Source organism: Euprymna scolopes, chromosome 20 (genome assembly GCF_053919585.1).
Source record: "Euprymna scolopes isolate OS-2025 chromosome 20, ASM5391958v1, whole genome shotgun sequence".
Taxonomy (NCBI): Eukaryota; Metazoa; Mollusca; class Cephalopoda; order Sepiida; family Sepiolidae; genus Euprymna; species Euprymna scolopes.
Genome location: NC_136501.1, coordinates 7,632,781 through 7,645,323, shown reverse-complemented (window position 1 = coordinate 7,645,323; position 12,543 = coordinate 7,632,781). Strand labels below are relative to the sequence as shown.

Genomic DNA, 12,543 nt, shown 5'->3' with positions numbered 1-12,543 from the left:
GGCCTTTTGGCTTGTGTGGTAATAAAATTTCTCAAATACACTTGTGATGTTAGGCTGTGTAAGGTGTTACTTTTGGTTAAAATCACCCCTTCCTTCCTTCATCGGATTATTTCGATTATCGATACTTATCGGGGACATTCCGCTACAAAACCTATCTAAGAACACTGCCAAACACATAAAGTACCTTCATATGAAATTTCATAAAAATCAACCCAGTCGTTTTCGAGTCCATAAGAAACGAACACAGACACAGACACATATAAAGTTCTTTTTATATAAATAGAGATAATAGTGCGGAGATGAACACAATAAATATCTATATTTAAATATTGGAGAGGGAACATTCCGACATCACTGTAAATAAAGCACACACCTGAAGAAGGTCGGAGAGTATAGCGGCCAAAATGTAGTAGGAATATGAACATCAACGTTGATGAGTATAGTAGTTTAAATAAAAAATAAATAATGACAGTTGAGTTGCCCCCCTCCCAATAAAATTAGACAAAAAAATAATTAAAAGCCCTGATTTTGCCCGGGCGAAAATACGCTTAAATATGATATTTTAATTTGTCCAGATTTCGTATAAATTATTATAGAGTCGTGATTTCAAAAGTAAAAAAAAAAAAGTATTTGGGTGCCATCAGCTAGAACCGAAACCGAAACTGTAACATTCAAAGCTGTTGACGTTACCACTATACCAACGTGACTGACAGGCATATGAACTGATTAAAAATTAAAAAATAAACTAAGATAAATGTACAAAATGTATTACGATTTTTTTTTTTTCAATTTTGACTCCTTTTTGACCCCTTAAAAACTATTTTATCCAGCTAAAGACTCATAAAAGAATGGCCCATAAAAAAAAAAAAATCCATTCATTTGAGACCCCTAGTGTCGTTCTGCGACTTTTAGCTTCGGAGGAGATAGAGTTTGAAAATAAGGAGACAGACAGACTTTTATAAAATGTCACCTCTAAAAAAAGAAAATCAATAATTCTAAAACGCACTAGTTTTTTTTTTTTGATATTTTTATAGTAGATACACCTGTCAGGTTAGAATTCTCCAGATTTCATTATTATTATTTTTTTAAAATTATTTCTTAAATACACAGTAAATTCGTGTAACTAATTGACATTTTTTAAGTAGTTACCTTCATTTTCAAGAAATTAATTAGCCTGTTTGTTAAAGGAAATATCGATAACCAACACGTGCGCGTATATGTACAAGTTTACAAAAAAAAAAAAAAAAAAAAAGATGATACCATTCTTACCTGGGCTCTGTTAGACAAATCTATATCCTCCGATGCAGGCATTACTGCTTTTAGTTTTTAAATTAAATAAAAAATAAATTAGAAATATATTTATATATTTATATAAGTTTGGTAAACTTTTTTTTAAGTTCTAAAAAGGTTGTAAGGTAATAATCCAACAGTAGAATTCCTTGTTTTTCTCGTACAGATATTTCTCTTTTATTCTTCTGTATGTGTGTGTGTGTGTGTGTGTGTGTGAAGCTGTTCCACTTTCTTTTTTCCTTTTTCTTTTTTTCTGTTTTTGTTTTACACACGTAAGAAGAAGAAGAAGAATAAGAAGAAGACGACGACGCACGCGCGGACGGATGAGGAACGAAGAGGATGTTCAGGCGGTGCGCACGGCAGGGGTTACCCCCAAGAGAGAGGCTTTAACAAAAAAAAAAACTTTAGCAAAATCATACTTTTACTATTTATCTCTTGGTAAGTCCTATTCGGAAACATCTTGGAAACTTTTTTTTTCTTTACAATTTAATTCTTTCAAACTCCAAGAAGACCCAACACTTGCCGATATAAGAAACTGGCGATAGGTGCGGGGTAGCGTGGTATCAACCAGCAAATTGCTACCACCACCATCTGGAGAGTAGATAGCAAACTCCAGAAAGGCGTACCTACGTACGTGTACCATCATTGGCGGTTGGGATGGGTGGGTATTGCAGGGAGGGGTACTCTACACAGTAGATGGGTAAGGGTGGGGTTCCTATTCTTGAAAGCTGTGTCAGAAAGAACAGAGAAAGAGACCAAACATTATTACCATCATCATCATCATCATCATCATCATCATCATCATCATCATCACTATTATTATTATTATCATTATTCTGTACCGATTCTAGGGCTTTAGAGTTCTTTCTTTTTTTCTTTTTTAATTTCTTGGGATGTGGAATAAGGTATGAAACAAAGCTAAAAGGGGCGACAATATTTTTTTGTACTTTTATGTTGGGGAGGGGGTTACTTGCTTTGGGTATATTCTATCTTTCACATTCTAACCTTTTTATTACCTCTACACATGCATTTTTTTTTTTTACTGTAGTCTGTATCATAGCTAACTCTTGAAAGAACAGAAAAAAAAGTAAATATAAATAAAACGAAAATGTGTGTAGATGATTTTGTAAAAAGATTTTTGACAAAAAAGTGATAAATATGACATTGGTAGGGACTATGATGTCGACAATGGTCATTATGTATTCATATTTTTTGCCGACTGTCATCCTCATCTTCATAATTGTTATTATTGGCCAAAACGTGGTGAGACAACAACAGCAACTATGGAAGGCAGTAATTACTGGGGATACAGTTGCAAGACTCAGCATTCCTATCCCGTTGCGGTTAATCACCTGAAGAAGGCCAGGGGATGAGTTGGCCGAAACGTGGTGAAACAACAACTACTAAGATGAGGATAACAGTTTGCAAATATATATATATATATATATATATATATATACAAATTTTGAAACCTCATAATCAAAGAATTCCTAAAAATAAAAATAAAATAATATATAATAGTCATTATGGCAAAAACATCTCTCACTTTAACCATGAACACTTAACATAATGAAAGCGACATCTATATTCACTAAAACGAAAAACTCAGATTAAAAAAAAACCCAAAAAACCAATGGTCCATGGGTTAAGGAATTTTCTTTTATCATAATTCCTTGTTTAAATTTTCTTTTATCATAATTCCTTGTTTAAATTTTATTTTATGCTCACTTTCACCCCAAACAAGGCATTTAGCCACTTGGACGTAAGAGGCTACTAATTGGGACAATGCTTAAGAAAGATTAACAAGATGTTGGTTTACATTACATTTAAACTTCTGGATATCAGTACAGTTTGTGAAGCAAGTAGCAGGAAGGGAATTCCAAAGTCTAGCTATTTGAGTTGATAATTTCTCATCACAAAAATATGATTGGCTGATTAAATCATAAATACCGACCGGTATATCTGCCTGACATCGAAAGTATCACGGTAAGGAATATATCAGTTTCAACCATGAACACCATTCAATGAAGCAACATACAAGATTATTACTTAAACACGATAGCTATGACCGCTCAGCTACTTCAAACGAATATATCCTTTTCACGGTATAATTTATTTAATTTAGATGAAGAAAGTGAAAGATTCCAAAGTGTATGGAGAGCTGAATCAAGAGAGTGCTCAACTACGATGATAAGAACATAATATTTTTTTTAATAAATATACACCTGTAATGGATAAAGGAAACTTGGGTTTCATGAGGAAAGACGATACATACATGAATATAGCCACCTAGCCTAAAAGGGAACAAAAAACAGATATGACCGAGTTGGAATGGCGGTCAACTGGGAACTATGCAAGCAAACGGACTTTGAACAGACAGACAAATTGTATAAACAGTACTGAAACATGAACAACACAAACTATTCTAAGACAAAGAAATACAAAGGTTCGTTTTGTTTTATGGTATATCAGCCATTTTGGGATTGAATCCAATAACTTATGGAAAAGCTTCAAATTTTTTTTTTAATGAAAATCTTTTCAGACAAGTCATGAAGCCACTTGATGTAAAGAGCAATTAAGAACGAAAGGTGATTATTGCAAAAAACAAGGGATTTCTAGTGAGCTTAGTCTTGAAAAGATCAAGGCTATAGGTAGAAGGAAAACAGTGAGCAGAAAGTGAGTTCCTTGGCTACTGGAATAAGAAGCTATATTATGTTAGGTATTAAAACAACGAATTGATGGAGACCTCTAGACCAACAAGCCAAACGTACTGGAACAAAGGAAGCAGGGAATAGATAAGACAATTCTGAAAAAAAACATGCCATAATAGTATTTGTAGAAAAGACTGAGATTAGCAACATCACGTCTGTGAGAGAGAGCTTTCAGAGAAGAAGAAATAGTGAGGATCAATCAAATGAAAGATACGTTTCTGCAATTCATCAAGAACCTTCAAGTGGTACAGAGATTCACGAGCCCAAATATGACAACAATACTCTATATATGGTCTGGCATTAGATTTGTAGAAATAGAAAAAAGTCTCAGGTGTGAGAAAGTGTTTAGGGCGATAGAAAGAACCGATTTTACGAGGAGCAGAAAGAGTAATGGATTTAATATATGAACTCCAAGAAAGATTTGATGAGAAAAAAAGACCAGAAAGATTTATAGTCGATTTTTCATTGGGAGAATGGCCATCCATAAGAATCTCAGGAAGAAAAAGGACGCGCCTACAACTGAAAATCTACAGCTGAGTCTCAACAGGATTAAGTGAAACAAACCATTTCTTATCCCAATCCATAATTGAACCCAAATCAACTTCTAGATCAACTTTTTGATCAACTGCATATTTCAACTGATCCAAGAAAGCGATAGCAGATTAGAAGATGGTGTCATCAGTAAAAATGTTTTCTAATATTCTCTGGAAGGTCATTTATGTAGAGAAAAGACGGTTTTGGACGTAGAATAGAAATATTAATGGATTTATTGATGGAGTTTGGGTGTTTTGTTTTATGGCATACTAACTCTATTCGAGTTATTTAATGTTAAATCCAGTAATTTCGGAAAAGTTTTTATGCTTCAAATTTTTTTTTATCTTCATATATTCATGGTGTTTGGTTTGTTTTTTTAGTGGAGAAGAAAATTGTTGTTTTTCTTTTGACTTTGCAGAACATGATTGAGTTTTGCAAAGGCAAATGAAAAAAACAATAACACCAATGTTTGGTGAATTTTTAGTCAGGAAGCCAGTATCTTCAGACGACCTGATTTGGTAGCACCAAATGCCCTAAAAGGTATTATCACTCCAAGCTAAGGTGAACTTGGAAACAATTAAAACTAAAAGGAAACTATACATTCCTCACAAGCCATAAATGGGGCATCACCACTGGATGAGTTTTAAGGTCATACACGGAACTGGAACTATTATACAACGATACAACTTTATCCAAGCAAGAAAATGAAATGTGATAATAGTCACCAAGAAGGAAAAAAAACCATGCCAAATAGTATATTTGGTCGTCCCAGCAAATCACAGGGTGAAGATGAGGCATATAGAAGATGAAAAAAAGAAAAGACTAATATAGTAATACCAATAATTACATGAGGATTAGGAACCGTTCTGAAAAAAAAAAAATTGGAAATGAAAAATTAGACGGAGCAATTAGAATCGGAGGGAAGATCGAGAGCCTACAACTGAAATCTAAGAAAAATTCTCAAATGTAGAAACCACCTGACATAACCAACAAACGCTAACCATTCAGAGGTAAGCAGAAACAAAGCCAAAAAAGACAGAAAAAAAAAACATAAGCAGCACCCCTTTCAAAACCATGTACACATACATGGTGACACCAGCATACAAAATGGTTGTAAATTGTCAAAGAGGATGGAAAAATTGAGGAGAAAGAGCACCAACTAGCCCTCTGCTAGAAGGAATATTGGAAGCTTGGAAGAGGCATATTTCCACTGAGATTCCAGAGAAGCCCACCCAGTTAGTATTACGCATGTAAACTTAAGAAAAGCATGTTTGAAATGTATCAACATTATCTGAACAAGCAAAATCACACGACATCAGGTCAAATTCGCTCGCCATTTTGTTTTGATTTCATTTATTTAGATAATGTGGACACATTTCAAACATGCTTTTCTCAAGTTTATATATGTAATACTAAATCGATTTTAACTTCCCCATTTAAATAATATATAAAAAAAAAACAACAATGTAAAATCATTTTTAATGCCTTTATAGTATATTTCTCACATTCTGCTCCGGTCAGGACCTTTAACATTTGCCATGTATCGAGTAAAATTCTGTAAACATGCATCAACATAGTTTTTTTTTTCATATTCAGGTAGATTACTCTTCAAGTCACGCCCCTTTAAATCACAATCCTACATATGATAAGCAGATACTATTAAACCTGTAAATCAATGCCACAACACACAGCCACACAACAGATCAGGTTGTAAATGTTGTATATTTGTAAATGAAAAAATAAAGAAAAGTACAGGTATCTTTTTAATAAAAAAGCTATAAAAAAAATAGAAAGGACAAAAATGAAAACGACTGAAGAGCTCTAATGCAGTAAGCGATTGAATTATGTCCCTTGAAACACTTTTAGCCGCCATTTGATTATCTGATGTCGAAAGGAACAAAACTAGTTTCCGAAACCGAGTAGAAAAGAGAATTAGTAGAGAAAAAGGAGAGAAAGTTTGAACGAGTAAAATAAAATGCTAGCAGAAGAAAATTGAAGAATCTCTATCGGTACCGCCTGTTTCAAATCATAACAAAGAGGACCAATGTCTGGTTGCTTATGTTGAACTCTCTTCAACCTCTCTCTATATCTGTCTCAATTATATATAAGTTCAAATATATTGAGCAAATGAATTCAAATGCAATATTTTCAAAAGTGCTCAATACAAAGTGAAGCTTTATAAATAAGCATATGCATGCTTTTCTAATATACATATTTTTTTTTTTTTTTTTTTTTTTTTTTTACATTTTCACCCCAAACAAGGCAAATTGCCACTTTGGTGTAGGGGGCTACTATCAGGGGCAACAACTACTGGGGTACTATGTAGGGATTTGAACTTCTGCACGTCAGTACTGTTGGGGAAGCAGGGACCTGGAATGGAATTCCAGAGTCTAGCGGTTCTGGGGAAGAAACTATTGGAGTAAAAAGATCTTTTGCATCTAGGGATCTCTACAGTGTGGGGGTGGGATTTAGCAGCCTGTCGGGTTTGTCGAGGGTGCTCACGTCATGGGGGCACAAGTGATTGCAGTTCGTCAGAGCATTCACCACTAAAATACTTGTAGAAAAGGCAGAGGGATGCAACATTTCGTCGATGGGACAGAGGCTGAAGCTTAGATGCCAGTTCAGGGCCTATCAGGTTTGCGACTCTCTTTTGAACCTTGTCAAGGAGCGAGAGACTAGTAGCAGATGCACCAGCCCAGATGTGATAGCAATACTCCATACATAGGCGAATGGTGGCCTTATAGAGGTACAGGATACTTTCGGGTGTTAGTAGTTGTCTAGCACAGTAGAGAGATCCCACCTTTCTTGCAGCGGCCCTGGCAATGCCTTCAATGTAATTGTTCCAACTCATGTTTCCTGTGAACGTTAGGCCAAGGAGTTTGAAAGATGTACTCTCAGATAAAGAGTCGTTGGCCATTGCTATAGGTGGTAGAGAGGGTTTCTTGTAATTATTGAATGAAACTAGTTTACTCTTGGCAGCATTGAACGCGACCAACCACTTTTGTCCCCATTCCACCACAGATTGGAGGTCTTCCTCTAGTGTTTCTGCCATTTCTTTAGAAATGTGTTCATTCGTCTTCCTGTCATGCCTGCCATAGAGTGTAGTGTCATCAGCATATATACCCATCTCAGAGGCAATTTTGTCGGGGAGGTCATTTATGAATATCAGGAAATATACCAATCCTTATTTAAGCAAGCTCAATGTAATTACAGAGCAATATAGTGAATAAATGACAAAAGACTATATTCCAAAGTTCATGTTGACCATCTTAAAATTTATTCCTTTAATTCAGTTGACATTTATAATTCTTGACAGTATCTGTTTCGTAGTGCAAAATAGATTCACTGATTGATATAATAATTATGTGATTTATTTTCCGATACGAAACAGATACTTTCAAGAATTGTAAATGTCAACTGAATTAAAGGAATAAATTATAAAATGGTCAACATAATGAACTTTGGAATATAGTCTTTTGTCATTTATTCACTATATATATATATATATATATATATATATATTATAGCTCACAGAAATAAAAGATTTATAAGCTATAAAGTGTCGTGTAATTTCAGACAGGCTCTCATGGCATGTTTATAAAAGTGTCTGTGATCGAAAGTTAAAAATTTGCCATACTGATGAGTTGTAATACCGGTGAAACACAACCGATTTACCATTCCATGACTATTTAACTGCACGCTGCAGTGATGAGGTGAATATTGTACATTCATCTTACATTTTAAGAAATGTTGACATAATTAATGCAAAATGTATTTAAATGCAAGAATATTTAAATGTCAAAATAATCGTTTCAAGCGCAGAAATTTGTACAAGAAAAAGAAACACATTCGGTGATGCTGAGTCTTGTAGCTGTACCCCCAATAATTACCACAGCGCAATGGATAGAGGCGTTGGATATCTATGGTTCTAGATAAGCATTGTCTTAAGATTGCGGTTGCAATCCTACCCAAGGAGGCCAGAGGAATAGTTGGCCAAAACCTGGTGAGACAACAACAACTATGGAAGGCAGTAATTACTGAGGACACAATTACAAAACTCAGCATTCCTGTCACGTCATAGTTAATCACCTGAAGAAGGCCGGAGGATGAGTTGGCTGAAACGTGATGACACAACTATTATGAAGATGAGGATAACAACAGTCCACAAAAGAATGAATACCCAAATTATGAAGCCTCATCTCACAGGATTCCAAAAGCATAGATAGATAGATAGATAGATAGATAGATAGATAGATAGATAGATAGATAGATAGATTAAGCTACTCTGATGAGTCGTAGACGATGAAACACGTGTCAGTGGATAATTATATTTTAAAAACAATACATATGCCGCATCCCATGTGGGGGGTACCAAATTGGTTAAAGGGAAAATTATTTCCAACTTGCATTTAGGTAAAAATGCACTTATGTATAAATAATTGAATTCGTTCAAAACATATCGCAAAACAAAAACAAATAAATAACAAGTCTGTTTGTTTCTTCCTTCCCATGTTGTAAAATTGGAGGAAGAAATGTCTGTTTGTAAAGAGTCGCGCGTTGTATCTACCGGTTGTATTTTGAAATGTTTGAACTGTGCGTAGGCAAGTAGACTTCTTTCTCCAACGTTACCACATGACAAGGAAGAAGAAAGGGGGGGGGGAAGAAACAAAACAACACACTGAAGATGGAGTATACCTCTGAAATACATTTGTGATAAATTTCAAACAAGTAAAATATTTGTTTATTTTCCTAATATTACGTTGTGATTTGGCTTTCAAGCCCACTTGATGCGTATTTTATTTTATTCATTACAAGATTGTTTCTATAGATGGAATAAACAAATTATCCAACCCATGTCATCAGACAATTTAAGCCAAAAATTGTCTGAAGACACGGGCTGGATAATTTGTTTGTTCCATCTATAGAAACAATCTTGTAATGGTTTAAGCAAATACTCCCGAGGTTGAAATAATAATATATTTAGCTCTACCAACGTTTTGATCACTTTTTACCCTGATATTTACCAAATATACCTCTTAAAATATATATATATATATATATATATATATATATATATATATATATATATATATATATAAAAGCTTCTTCTTTAATCATCCATTAATTGATGGTGAACCATTCATGAAATTTGTACACCATGATATTTGTTTAGTCATTGCGGCCAGAAGATCCAATCTAGGCAGACCAGTGTCCTTCTCCTGAAGAATCTTGATTCTAATATGATGCTTCTCAGCATAAGCTCTGTGAACACACAGAAGCACTTTTCCAGCATGATCATCATCAGGTATGCATGGAAGGCAACCATGAACAGCTAATATCCACTCAATCTCTTGACATTTATAATACTGTAAAAGGCGACACTTTTCTGATTCTTGTCAAATGTCCATCATCCTTCAGCTTTTTCTACCTTCATCATGAAGGTTCAGCCTCCTATTCCTGTTTTACTCCATTTATCTAAAAGGCATTTGTTTTCAACTTGAAATGGTCTATAAACCCAAGCACTTTGATCACAAAAGGCTGGTTAGAATAGCTAACGAGAGAATTGGCCTTGACCTCTGAAAGGATCAAATTACATTGGCCTGTAACAAAATCAAAAGGAAGGATTACAAACGGTTACACTCATTCAACAAGATCTGTTATTTGTTTATTTATTTATTTATTTTTTCTGTTCTTTTTCGTTACTGGTCCATAGGTAAGAGGATAAAAAGGAGAAAAGGGAGGTAAAAAAGAGGGAAACAGTTTATGAATATCTTTTTAACTCCTTTCATTTTTCTACTTTTGACATCTATTGTTCTCTTTGAAAAAACAAACAAAAAAAGAACTCACGGATTTCAAGAAGCAAGAAAAAAGGCTGAAGAAAAAAAAAACAAAAAAAACAAAGAAAATATGATAAAAAAAAAAACTGATGTTTAACTCATTTTGCAACCTTTGTTGTTTGTTAAACAGATCATGACATATTTGTTCAGAGGGAGAGAAACACAACTTACAAACTAAAAATGTCTGCTGCAAGCAACGTTAACAATTTGTTGCATGGCGAAGCAAGTTTGCTGCTGAAGAGGAAGATTGTCTGTTGTGATGGAAAGTTAACCCTTTTGGGTCAGTTAATGCAGATGAAAAAAAATGTCTGTTGAAAACGATTCGTTGTATACAGTTAATTAAACACAAGTTGCTTTTATATTCATAGCTGGAGGGAAAATGCTGCTTCATAGCTTTCACAACAATGTTAATATGTAAATGACCACAACAAATGTGATAAGATTTTAATTGATTATCATCAATTCCACACACACGCACCCCCCACACACGCACATATAGTATGTTATGAAAATATATATGGCAATTAAACTACACAGAATATTACGCATTTCATCCAAAGCCTAATAAATTCTCACGAGGATGAAACCAAAATATTCTGTGCAGCTTAATTGCCATATATATTTTCCTAATTTACTACCTAGCTCTACTTATGTATTGAGCACTGTTGAAGTAAATACTGAAAATTTATGCATAAAATTATATCTTCTAATATTAATCCATGTAATTAAATTAAATGGTAATGTGTGTGTGTGTGTGTGTGTGTGTGTGTGTGTGTGTGTGTGTGTGTTTCTATAATAATTAGATATATTAAAAAAAAAATAAGATGAAAAACGTTGATGTTTTTTAATTGGCCTCAGAGAAAAGGCGCTCAAGAAGATCTAGGAACTTTGTTAATTTTTGAATTAGTTGAACTGATACAAGTAATGTTATGCATTTGTCTCAACTATATATATATATTTATCTCTTTCTATATAAAAGTGACCTTGTTTGTCTTTCTGTCTGTCTGTGCGAGGAACGATTTCTACCAAACTACTCTGTCGATTTTTGGTCTACAGACTTGAAACTTGATATATAATGAATTTGGACCTGCAGAACAAATTCGATTTGGTTTGTAGCCGGTTAAGATAGTTACTAAGGGGGTCAAAACTTTTTAAAAATTGAAATTTGGCAGGTGTAAGTCAACTAAACATGTATCCGCTACGCATGAGCAAATATACTGTAAAGTCAGTTAACTGTTCTAAGTTCTGATATCCATCTGTTGTTAGCTCAAATGGTAACGAATAAGGCCAGAGAGCTACATGTTTTGGTTTCGATTCTAGCAGATGACAATAAAGTCATATATATCTATCCATATCTATCTATATATATATCTATCTATATATATATATATATATAAAATATATTTTAGTCATCGACATACAGACCTGTTTCGTTGTTTCACAACTCATCAGTGCCGCTAGACTAATACCTCTCCCAAGCCGAGGATCGAACCTAGAACCGTCGTGATGACAGTCGGCAGTCCTACCCCCTGACTACGGAATCGGTGGCCGAAATTAAACTGTCCGAATGCCTATTTAAATAAACATCCGTCCGCCACTCGTAGAGGGCTCAAACATTTTGTTTGTAAACAAATCGCGAGCTTCGCATTATTTCAGCTAAATTAAGTAGCGAGTAAGATAATTTACGAGAGTGCTCTACCGAAGAGGGGAGCTTTATAAAATATATTTTAGTCATCGACATACAGACCTGTTTCGTTGTTTCACAACTCATCAGTGCCGCTAGACTAACACCTCTCCCAAGCCGAGGATCGAACCTAGAACCGTCGTGATGACAGTCGGCAGTCCTACCCCCTGACTACGGAATCGGTGGCCGAAATTAAACTGTCCGAATGCCTATTTAAATAAACATCCGTCCGCCACTCGTAGAGGGCTCAAACATTTTGTTTGTAAACAAATCGCGAGCTTCGCATTATTTCAGCTAAATTAAGTAGCGAGTAAGATAATTTACGAGAGTGCTCTACCGAAGAGGGGAGCTTTATAAAATATATTTTAGTCATCGACATACAGACCTGTTTCGTTGTTTCACAACTCATCAGTGCCGCTAGACTAACACCTCTCCCAAGCCGAGGATCGAACCTAGAACCGTCGTGATGACAGTCGGCAGTCCTACC

At 34.7% G+C, this 12,543-nt stretch overlaps 1 protein-coding gene across 35 annotated transcripts in view; it reads right to left on the bottom strand.

Moving 5' to 3' along the window:
- Positions 1-12,543, bottom strand: part of LOC145241300 (neuron navigator 2-like) — a 1,908,016-nt gene that overhangs the window by 1,532,984 nt on the left and 362,489 nt on the right. Inside the window, exon 1 of one of the 35 annotated variants that reach the window (XM_080104052.1) lies at positions 1,270-1,459. The exons of the other annotated variants lie outside the window; for them this stretch is intronic. Within the exon in view, the coding sequence (XP_079960178.1) occupies positions 1,270-1,311 (42 nt within the window). The 5' untranslated portion in view covers positions 1,312-1,459. Of the gene's footprint in view, positions 1-1,269; positions 1,460-12,543 lie in introns of those variants that run through there. 35 annotated transcript variants of the gene reach the window in all.